This window comes from Phoca vitulina, unplaced genomic scaffold (assembly GCF_004348235.1).
Source record: "Phoca vitulina isolate PV1807 unplaced genomic scaffold, GSC_HSeal_1.0 scaffold21, whole genome shotgun sequence".
NCBI classification, from domain to species: domain Eukaryota; kingdom Metazoa; phylum Chordata; class Mammalia; order Carnivora; family Phocidae; genus Phoca; species Phoca vitulina.
The window spans coordinates 6,638,456-6,650,785 of record NW_022589724.1 but is presented as its reverse complement, the minus strand read 5'-3'; the positions used below and the strand labels follow the sequence as shown (position 1 = coordinate 6,650,785).

Sequence of the window (12,330 nt, the reverse complement as noted above, 5' to 3'; positions counted from 1 at the left end):
GTTGTATGTGTTCTGAATCCCTTTTCTAACAAGGACTTTTTTTTTTTTTTTGAGCTAGTCTCCATGAGATCTAAAATTCTGAGTTTAGAGGATTGTAACATATTCTTATGCTGTGTATCCATTTATAAGTCCATGTTACCCATAAGGGAAGCCACATAAGGATGGAAGCAACTCTTGCAAACACTGCTGTAACAGATCCACATGTATTCTGGCTGCTACAGAATTCATTTTAGTGAAAGAAAATATTAACATGGGAAAGACCAATCAGTCCTCTGTGACAGAATTTGTCCTTTTGGGACTTTCTGGCTATCCAGAACTTGAGGTCATTTATTTTGTGCTGGTCCTATGTATGTACCTGGTGATTCTGCTGGGAAATGGAGTCATCATCATTGTAAGTGTCTGTGACACCCACCTGCACACGCCCATGTACTTTTTCCTCAGTAACTTATCATTCTTGGATATTTGCTATACCAGTGTTTCTATTCCCCTATTTCTCAGCAGCTTCTTAACTTCAAAGAAAATCATTTTCTTCTCTGGATGTGGAGTGCAAATGTTTCTCTCCTTCGCTATGGGAGCCACAGAGTGTGTCCTTCTAAGCATGATGGCATTTGACCGCTACATGGCCATCTGTAACCCTCTGAGATACTCCATTAATATGAGCAAGACTTCATATGTGCCCATGGCTGCTGGGTCCTGGATTGCAGGGGCTGTCAATTCTGTGTTGCAAACCACTCTTGCAATGCGGCTTCCTTTCTGTGGGGATAATGTCATTAATCATTTTACTTGTGAAATCTTGGCTGTCTTAAAATTGGCCTGTGCTGATATCTCCATAAATGTGATTAGCATGGGTATTGCTAATATAATTTTTCTTGTGGTCCCAGTACTTTTCGTTTTTGTTTCCTATGTTTTCATTCTCTCCACCATCCTGAAGATTCCTTCTGCGGAGGGGAAGCACAAAGACTTCACTTGTTCCACCCACTTAACAGTGGTGATTATATTCTATGGAACCATCCTCTTCCTGTATGCAAAACCCAAGGCTAAAGACTCTTCTGGTGCAGGCAAAGACAAAATCATCTCTCTTCTATGGAGTTGTGGCACCTATGCTCAATCCCTTCATCTATAGTTTGAGGAACAAAGATGTGAAGGAAGCTGTGAAGAATGTATTGTGTCGGAAATGCTCCTCAGAGGGAATGTGAATGCTTTTTAAAGAAATTCCTTTACTCTGAATGCAGGACTAGTTCTCACCTAGAGGTTCCACAGTAAATATAAGGGTTGGTCGTACCGTTAATTCCTGAAATTCTCATTTTTCTGTTCCTGATATTTAAATGTGAGAGAAATTTAGAGCCTACCATTTTCCTTCATGACTGGATTAAGGAGAAATGGGACCACAGTTTATGGGTAAAAGGATCTCATCCAAATCATCCACCTTCTCATGGATAACTGAATTTAGTTTAAGTCTGGAATAATGAGTTCTGTAATCTTATGTGAAAGGAAATGCCATTTTACTGGCTTAACTTCTTATCTTCAATGTGCATTGGTTTTCTAGTCTCTTATCTTTTTTAGGAAGATAAAGTAGAACTCAACAAAAAAAATTTCTAATGGGGTAGTCTTTGATCATATAAAGGAAAAGAATGGGCATTTTAGGGTGTTAGATACCTAGCCTGTGTTTATGCCAAAGAGAGACCAGAGTAGTAAAATGAAGCTATTTTTCTTAGGGCTGATTTCCTTTTAGCTGCAAACTGGCAGGCACACTTCTGTGCAGAAGTGTCTGAGGCAATGTGAGTCATTGTGCAGACACCTCAGCTGATGGGGAGATTTGGCTTATCGTAGGTTTCAATAGATGAGCAGTGGCATCTTTGAGTGAATACCATTGTTACTGTTAAATGACTCAAAAAATTAGTTTCTAAGGAACTTGTTTGCATAATTCTCTGAGAACATGGTAATAATTGGTTTAGAGTGTCACAAATTAGGTATTTTTGCAGTTACATGAATTTCCTATAGAATATGAGCTTTCTAATCATTCATATATTCCTCCATTCAATTATTTAAGCAACCAGGATTTACTGAATAGCTATTTTTTCTCAGACATTATGTTAACTATTGGTAATATCAAAAAACTAAATACATTGAGACAAAACCCAAAACATGATCAAGGAGTACACAGTCCTGTGGAATACAGACTGACACTTAAATTGAGGACAAAAATATTAAAGACTATTCACAGCTTTTCCCTTTCCCCTACTTTCTAAGCTGGATCCTTCATTTTCATTCATAATATGTTAGATCTTTATTGGGCTGAACAGAGTAATGAGTGGACTTGGAGTAGTTTAAATGGGATAAAGTGATCTTCATATATAATGACTTGGACCAGCTCTAGGAAAGAAATAAGAGAAGACAATGAGAAAGAAGGGATAATGCAATGAGGAAGAAAGTAGTGCATACTAGAGATTTGGAAGATAGATATAGGAGATATTTAAATAGATACCATAAAAATATAATCAGAGAAAAGAAAAAAAAGGCTAAATAGGAAGCTTTGATGCTGGTGTTCTGTGACCCTCAGTGTGTCTCTCTCCTGGAAATTTCAGTAAAGATATGCAGTATTCTTTAAGACATTTAGTGATGGATTCCATTTCTTTTGTAGTCTCTCCATGCTGAGATTAGCTATTAAGATTGGTTAACTTAAGTGGGTCACAATTATAATGTGTGTTAAGTGCTATTATTGGAGGATGTGTAAAATTCCTCTAGAAGGGGCCATCCTAGGAAGAGAAAGGGCTTTCTCCTTGGCTGAACTGGGAAAAACAATTCTCTTAGTAGTCTTGTGCAGAAGAATATTTCAGACAGAGAATACAGCATGTGGCAAGATGTGGACTACCACTAAGAGTTTAGGTTAGTTGGAACTTGGGTTGTATTGTTGCTTAGTGACAGGGGAGATGATTGGAAAGCCAAATTGTGGGGGTTCAGATACTAAGATGAGAATTCAATATTTCTATAGGTTTGAAGTGATCACCTTTTTCTGGAGCCCAGGAGGGTACATCAGGGCTCCACACAGATGAGCACATTCCAAGGAGTTAGATCTTTTTCCTCAGTGGAAAATCTTCCCAGCCCTTAAGTCTGAAAGAATAATGCCTCTAATCATGCACCAATGTCTATTTTGCTCTATATTGTTTGAGAATGGTATTAAATACTTCATGTGGTGCAAAGAGCCAATTTGACTCCTCGATGCAAGCTTCTTCCCTCATTCTTTCTATATGTTTCTGTTCCTTTCTTCTAAATTCCTTTCTTCTAAACTCACATTGCTTTACATGTATTCATTTGTGCTTGTAAATATTTCATATATGACAATGTAAAGGACATTGCAAAGAGACCTGGAGTTAAATAGTATATGGCCTTCAACAATCTCTGAATCCACTTATTCTCTGGAACCTTAGTTTCATAATTATTGAAATCCAACTTCAATGGATCAGTTGGTCAATGTGAGATGGCTAGCCAATGAACTCATTTATGTGAAGATCATTTATGTTGGAGACTTTAAAGTATTAGAAAATGATAACTATAACTAAATTATTAATTTTATTCATTAGTTTTTCAATAGCAGGGACTAGATCCTTTATTTCTTCTGTGTCCCACTATAGCCTAGTAATATACCGTAGTTTCTATAAGTGCTTTTAGGTCTGTTACAGGAGCCCAACAAATGCAATATTTATTGTTTAGTTGATTGATTTATTGAAAATTGGCTGATTGAACTGAATACAGAATATACCAGGGAAGAGATGCATTTGTCATGCTAAGGTGAAAAGATAAATAATTGAAAATAAAGTCACAGACACAAATGCTTCTGTTGAGAAAGTGAAAGATTTGTTCCTGCTGAATAGAAGAAGTGAATTTATGCATGCTATCAGATGCACAATAATTTGATTTTATGTGCTATACTAGAAGAGCTTATAATACTTTTCAGATGAAGAAAAACATTCAAAAGTGATGTTCAAGACATCTTTTTTCACTCAAAGACCCAAATCCCCAGAGGGTGGAAAATCAATGCATTTTACTAAGGAATGGAAAAGTAAAGACAATTAGGCTTTGCATCTTGCTCTTGAGCAGTGTTCCACCCAGTGGCAGAAATGGGATAAAATGAAACAAAACAAGTATACATTGTGATTAAAATCTATGATGATACTAAAAAGAGTAAAGTCACAAAAAAAAATCTAGGTGTGAATTATAAACATTTTACCTGGTTCTGAAGGATAAGTGATCTTTTTTTTTTTTTTTAAGATTTTATTTATTTATTTGAGAGAGAGAAAATGAGAGCACATGAGAGGGGTTAGGGTCAGAGGGAGAAGCAGACTCCCTGCCGAGCAGGGAGCTCTATGCGGGACTTGATCCAGGGACTCCAGGATCATGACCTGAGCTGAAGGCAGTCGCTTAACCAACTGAGCCACCCAGGCGCCCAGGATAAGTGATCTTTTTCTAAGTGGAAAGTGGGGGACAGACATTCCAGATGAAGAACATAACAGAACAACATTTTCAAAGGAAGACAGGGTTTATGGGCCTTATTTAATAAGAGGATATATTTTAAGTATGAATAAAAAATAGAAGGACTAGTAAGATCGAACCAATAGAAAGATTTCATGAAGTCAGAACTGGCTTCTTTCTGCTCCCACATAGATCCCTTAAAGTCCTGCTAGGCTCCAATACTTACTCTTAGAAGAAAGCTACAGTACTGTGGCTTTCCTGTAATTTTCTTTGGAAAAATCTTCCTAGGAGGGTAAGTCCAAGTGAGGGTTCTTCTTCCCAGTTCTGCTCACAGCCATGCACCTTCTGGTTTAGGAGTGTTAAGCTGGGGCAATATTATGGACCAATAGGGCATAATTAGTCTTTTCCTTTGTCATATAAAAGGACACATCTAATGTATTCATGAATGACATAAATTACTTTTTATAGATCCACACACATTCCTGCCCTTATTAGAGAAAAAAAGGTAGTAGTTTCAAATGAAGGCAGAGATTTCCAGATTGTCCAATTTCTTCTAAATTGATCTACAGTGTCTTGCCTAATAAGATGCCATCTGTATGGAATGGAAATGTGTCATTTATCCACAGACTGGGATTTATAAAATGAGCCAGATATCAACTCTTGGGTTTCAGGCTTTTTGGTGGAACACACATGATAAAGAAAGGTTCCTTAGACTTCAGTGATATCATGGATCAAGGATCTGAGTTAGAAAAAATATTACTGGCCTTTTGTTGGTAAAATATGTCAGTAACACCATAAGAATCTGTTATTTTAGGGGTGCCTGGGTGGCTCAGTCGGTTAAGCATCTGCCTTCAGCTCAGGTCATGATCCCTTTGTGGGAAAGTCAAGCTCTTTCAGCATAAACTTTATGATCATTTATCAATTTCTACAGAAAAAGCTACTGGGGTTATGATTAGGATTATGTTAATTCTAAAGATAAATTTGGGGAGAATTAGTTCAACAATACTAAGTAAATTCATTAACATGGTGTATCTATCCATTTATTTTGGTTTTCTTTAATTTCTCCTAAACAGTTTTGTAGTTTTGGTATAGAAGTCTTATTTCTAAATAAATTCTGTTTGTTCTTTTATATTTTTGATGGTATTTTTAATTTTTATTTTTTTAAGATTTGAGAGAGAGAGAGAGAGAGCAGGAGGAAGGGCAGAGGGGGAGAGAGAGAGAGAATCTCAAGCAGATCCCATGCTGAGTGTGGAGCCCCACGCCGGGCTCGATCCCACTACTCTGAGATCATGACTGGAGCCAAAATCAAGAGTCAGACACTCAACCAACTGAGCCACACAGGCACCACTGATGGTATTTTAAATGGACTTAAAAAAACCCCCAAAAAACAGCTTTCTCAGGATTGCTCTATTTGGGGTCTTTTGTGGTTCTGTATAAATTTTAGGTATTTTTCCCTATTTCTTTTTTTTTTTTAAGATTTTATTTATTTGTATGACAGAGAGAGACACAGCGAGAGAGGGAACACAAGCAGGGGGAGTGGGAGAGGGAGAAGCAGGCTTCCCGCTGAGCAGGGAGCCCGATGCGGGGCTCGATCCCAGGACCCTGGGATCATGACCTGAGCCGAAGGCAGACGCTTAACGACTGAGCCACCCAGGTGCCCTCCCTATTTCAATTAACAATATCATTGGAATTTTGATAGGGATTGCATTGAATCTGTAGATTTGGGTAGTATGGACATTTTAACATTAGTAATTCTTCTGATCCATGAACACAGAATATTTTTCCATTTATTTGTGTCTTTAATTTCATTGATGTCTTATAGTTTTCAGTGTACTAGTCTCTCACCTCCTTGGTTAAATTTATTCCTAGGTATTTTATTCTTTTTGATGTAATTGTAAATGGGATTATTTTCTTAATTTCTCTTTCTGCTAGTTCATTACTCGTGTGTAGAAACACAACTGATTTTTGTATATGGATTTTGTGTCCTTCAACTTTATTGAATTCATATATTAGTTTTAAACTTTTTTTTTTTTGTAGAGCCTTTGGGGTTTTCTATATATAATACCATGTCATTTGCAATTAGAGACAGTTTACTTCTCCTTTCCAATTTAGAAGCCTTTTATTTCTTTTTCTTGCTCATTACTCTATGACTTCCAATACTAAATTAAATAAAAGTGGGGTTGTTGAGCATCCTTATCTTGCTTCTGATCTTAGAAGAAAAGCTCAGCTTTTCACCATTGATTATGATATTGGCTATGGGTTTGTCATATATGGACTTTATAATTTTGAAGTATGTTCCCTCTATGCTCTGTTGAGAGTTTTTATCAGGAATGGATGTTACTTTGTCAATTTTTTTTATGGATCTATTGATATAATCACATGAATTTATCCTTCATTCTGTCAATGTAATGTATCATATTGATTGATTTATGAGTGTTAAACTGTACTTGAATCACTGGAATAAATCCCACTTGATCATGGTATATTATTCTTTTAATGTATGGTTGAACTCAGTTTGATAATATTTTGTTAAAGATTTTGCCTGTTTGATATTTCCTTGATTTATTATTTCCTTTCTTTCTTTCCTGTATGCCAATTACATGTGTGTTAAGCCTTTTGATTTCTTTCTCCAGGTACTTGATTCCTTATCACTTTTACTCTATTGTTGAACCTCTTCAGTGGATTTTAAAATTTCTGCTATTATACTTTTCAGTTCTAGAATTTCCATTTGGTTCTTTTTATAGTTTTTATTTCTTCACTGAAATTTGGTATCTTTTATTTCCTTGTGAACATATTCTCTTTTATTTCATTTAAGCAGTTATAAGTAGTTGCTTTATCACCCTTTCTGCTAATTCCAACCTTTAGGCTATCTCGGGCTTGGTTTCCATTGATTGCCTTTTTATCTTGAGAGTGGGTCACACATTCCTGATTCTTTATATGTTGAGTAATTCTGGATTGTAGCCTGGACATTGTAAATGTGATATTGTGGAAATTCTAAAACCCATTAAATTCCTCTGAATTGTTTTGATTTTTTGGTTTTAAAATAAACCTGGTTTGACTTAAACTGCTAACTCAGTCTTTTTGTTAATAGTTCACATCTTTGTTCAAGGTTTTTGTTCGTTTATCTTTAGCTAGGCTGTGCCTACATGGCACAGGGGTCAGTCAGAGAACTGGACCAAGATTTTTACACAGAATTTGATGTTTCCTCTTTTATATTTTCCCTTTCTGGAATTCTCCCCTGACTTTACACTGGCTGTGTTTCCATTGAACTCTCAGGTTTGTCCAGAAGGACTGCCAGTTTATTATCAGAGTTTATACCACTCCATACAGTGCCTAGTTGAGCCTATAGGCATAAAAATGTGAAACTTACACCAAAGCATTACTTCTCCAAAGTGATTTTTAATAAAAATTTTTTACAAAATTTTCTCTGACATGCTTGAGTCTGATAGGAGCTTATTCAGCCACAGTGAAGACAGCAGAAATCAGAAGTTCCTCCTTCACATTTTATGACTAGAATGTTTGCACCTCTTGCTTTCTCTGATCATACTTATGTTGTTGTTTTTTTTTTCAAATTTTTATTTAAATTCTAGTTAGTTAACATATAGTATAATATTGGTTTCAGGAGTAGAATTTAGTGATTCATCACTTGCATATAACACCCAGTGCTCATCACAACAAGTGCCTTCCTTAATGCCCATCACCCACTGAGCGCATCCCCCACCCACCTCCCTCCATCAATCCTCAGTTTGTTCTCTATCGTTAAGAGTTTCATATGGTTTGTAACCCTCTCTCTCTTTTTCCCTCCCTTCCCCTGTGTTCATCTGTTTTGTTTCTTAAATTCCACGTATGAGTGAAATCATATGGTATTTGTCTTTCTCTGACTGACCTATTTCACATAGCATAATACACTTTAGCTCTATCCATGTCATTGCAAATGGCAAGATTTCATTCTTTTGATGGCTGAGTAATATTCCATTGTGTGTGTGTGTGTGTGTGTATGTGTGTGTGTATATATACACACATCTTCTTTATCCATTCATCAGCTGATATTTGGGCTGTTTCCATAATTTGGCTATTGTTGATAATGCAGCTATAAACATTGGGATGCATATACCCCTTTGAATCACTATGTTTATATCCTTTGGATAAATACCTGGTAGTGCAATTGTCCAGTCATAGGGTAGTACTATTTTTAGCCTTTTGAAGAATCTCCATACTGTTTTCCACATTGGCTGCGTCAGTTTGCATTCCCACCAACAGTGTAAGAGGGTTCCCCTTTCTCCACATACTTGCCAACACGTGTTGTTTCTTGTGTTGTTGATTTTTAGCCATTCTGACTGGTGTGAGGTGGCATCTCATCATGGTTTTGATTTGTATTTCCCTGATGATGAGTGGTGTTGAGCATCTTTTCATGTGTCTGTTAGCCATCTGGATGTCTTCTTTGGAAAAATGTCTATTCGTGTCTTCTGCCCATTTCTTAACTGGATTATTTGTGTTTTGGGTGTTGAGTTTGGTAAGTTCTTTATATATTTTGGATACTAGCCCTTTATCACATGTCATTTGCAAATATCTTCTTCTATTCCATAGGTTGCCTTTTAGTTTTGTTGATTTTTTCCTTCACTGTGCAGAAGCTTTTTATCTTGATGAAGTCCCAGTAGTTCATTTTTGCTTTTGTTTCCCTTGCCTCTGGAGATGTGTCTAGTAAGAAGTTGCTATAGCTGATGTCAAAGAGGTTTCTGCCTGTGTTCTCCTCTGGGATTTTTTAAAAAATTTTTTATTGTTATGTTAATCACCATACATTACATCATTAGTTTTTGATGTAGTGTTCCATGATTCATTGTTTGTGCATAACACCCAGTGCTCCATGCAGAGCATGCCTTCTTTAATACCCATCACCAGGCTAACCCATCCTCCCACCCACCTCCCCTCTAGAACCCTCTGTTTTTCAGAGTTCATTGTCTCTCATGGTTCGTCTCCCCCTCTGATTTCCCCCCCTTCATTCTTCCCCTCCTGCTATCTTCTTCTTTTTTTTTTTCTTAACATATATTGTCCTCTAGGATTTTGATGGTTACCTGTCTCACATTTAGGTCTTTCATTTATTTTGAATTTATTTTAGTGTAGGGTGTAAGAAAGTGGTCCAGTTTCATTCTTTTGCATGTTGCTGTCCAGTTTTCCCAACACCATTGGTTAAAGAGACTGTCTTTTTCCCATTGCATATTCTTTCCTGCTTTGAAAGATTGATTGACCATATAGTTGTGGGTGCATTTCTGGGTTTTCTATTCTGTTCTATTGGTCTGTGTATCTGTTTTTGTACCAGTACCATGCTGCCTTGATGATTACAGCTTTGTAATATAACTTGAAGTCTGGAACTGTGATGCCTCCAGCTTTGCTTTTTTCTTTTCTTTTCTTTTTTTTTAAAGATTTTATTTATTTATTTGACAGAGAGAGACACAGCGAGAGAGGGAATACAAGCAGGGGGAGCGGGAGAGGGAGAAGCAGGCTTCCCGCGGAGCAGGGAGCCCGATGCGGGGCTCGATCCCAGGACCCTGGGATCATGACCTGAGCCGAAGGCAGATGCTTAACGACTGAGCCACCCAGGCGCCCCTGCTTTTTTCTTTTTCAAGGTTGCTTTGGCTATTTGAGGTCTTTTGTGGTTCCATACAAATTTTGGGATTGTTTGTTCTAGCTCTGTGAAAAATGCTGTTGTTATTTTGATAGGGATTGCTTTAGATGTGTAGATGGCTTTGGGTAGTATAGACATTTTAACAATATTTGTTCTTCCAATCCATGAGCATGGAATGTTTTTCCATTTCTTTGTGTCATCTTGTTTCTCTCACAAATGTTCTATAGTTTTCAGGGTACAGAGTTGTTTCTTAATTTACTTCAGAAACAAAGTGATGCTGATATTTGGAATGGAGAATATGCTACAATGAATAAGGAATTTGAAATTCTCCTGAGGCCAGAGTTGAGCATACCATAGGGCTAAATGATATGGACTAACTCAGTAGTCTGATTTGAATGTATTATTATCCTATTGAGGGTTAAGTGGGGCTTTATGTAAAGGCACCTGGCTCATGGGAGCGATTCATTACATTTTATTATCTCCCTTTTTTCTATTTGACTTCTTAGTCTCTTTCTACCCTTAATATTGCCCTAGTCCATTCTTTCCTTGATTAGATAAAATGAAGGCTGACCTCCAGAGTTCCCTTCCTTTAGCTATATCTTGATCATTTTTTGCTAATGCTCCCTCCTTTTTGTACCTTATTCAAATATAACCATGTAGGACTCCATGATTAATTACCTTATTTTCCAGAACTCAGAAAGCAAATGAAGAAAGTAAGTAATGGGATGAGAAGTAATATTTAAATAAGTCATATGTATCTAAAATGTGCTAGGTTACTAGATAAGTTATATATACTATTTTTAAGTTCCTTTTCATTAATTAATGCTGGTGGAAAATGCAATAAATGATTATCCCTTACTGTCTCATTCAAATATAGACACCCAGAAATTCTTGCTTAATGTCCTATTTTCAAGAAACCAGAGAGAAAATGAGGAAGACAATAGATGGATAAGGCAATATTATTTAATAAATGCCTAATATACACTATGTGGTGTGCTAGGTGTCATAATACATAATATTTTAAAATTATTTTCATTAATTAATAATAATATTAATGTTAATGTTGCCTTCATTTTTTAAAAAAGATTTTATTTATTTATTTGATGGAGAGAGGGAACACAAGCAGGCGGAGTGTGAGAGGGAGAAGCAGGCTTCCCGCTGAGCAGGGAGCCAGATGCGGGGCTTGATCCCAGGACCCTGGGATCATGATCTGAGCTGAAGGCAGACACTTAACAACTGAGCCCCTCAGGAGCCCCAAGGTTGCCTTCATTTTTGTGTTGATTACATCCCTTATTTTTTCAACAGTGTATATGCCTGGTAGGGGTTGGGGATTAAGTGCTGGCCATTGTATTGTCCCTACTTTCAAGGATTAGCTTCAGATGGCTTTGTAAGGTAGATAAAAAAATTTAGGCCTATATAAAGGTCACATAGTTCTTAAATGGCAGCCAAAAGTTAAGTCCATTTTCTGTCTATATTTCCTATGTAAATTTAAGAATATGTTTGAGGATTAAATTAAATATGAAGCAATATATCAGGAGGAAACAACCGTGAGAAATTCTTAAAAAGTGAAGAAAAGATTGTCTAGTACTGATGCTGCCATTTCTCTGAATGAGAATTACCATTTTGATTGTGAATTTTTTTTCATTTCTTTTCTTTCTTTCTTTTTTTTTTTTGATGTAGTGTTCCATGATTCATTGTTTTCGTATAACACCCAGTGCTCCATGCAGTACCTGCCCTCCTTAATACCCATCACCAGGCTAACTCATCCCCCCATCCCCCTCCCCTCTAAACCCTCAGTTTGTTTCTCAAAGTCCATAGTCTCCTATGGTTCGTCTCCCCCTCTGATTCCCCCCCTTCATTTTCCCCTTCCTTCTTGTCCTCCATGCTATTCCTTATGTTCCACAAATAAGTGAAACCATATGATAATTGACTTTCTCTGCTTGACTTATTTCACTTAGCATAATTTCCTCCAGTCCCATCCATGTTGATAAAAGTTGGGTATTCATCCTTTCTGATGGCTGAGTAATATTCCATTGTATAGATGGACCACATCTTCTTTATCCATTCATCTGTTGAAGGGCATCTTGGCTCTTTCCACAGTTTGGCTATTGTGGACATTGCTGCTATGAACATTGGGGTGCATATGGCCCTTCTTTTCACTACATCTGAGTCTTTGGGGTAAATACCCAGGAGTGCAATTGCTGGGTCATAGGGTAGCTCTATTTTTAATTTTTTGA

The 12,330-nt window shown here is 36.9% G+C and overlaps 1 protein-coding gene across 1 annotated transcript; it reads left to right on the top strand.

The window, feature by feature from the left end:
- Nucleotides 1-250: 250 nt before the first annotated feature.
- On the top strand, nt 251-1,196 carry LOC116641064 (olfactory receptor 13C7-like). The gene is given in 2 exon segments (XM_032418479.1): nt 251-1,071; nt 1,073-1,196. Coding segments are annotated over 2 exon segments (945 nt in total).
- Nucleotides 1,197-12,330: the final 11,134 nt, after the last annotated feature.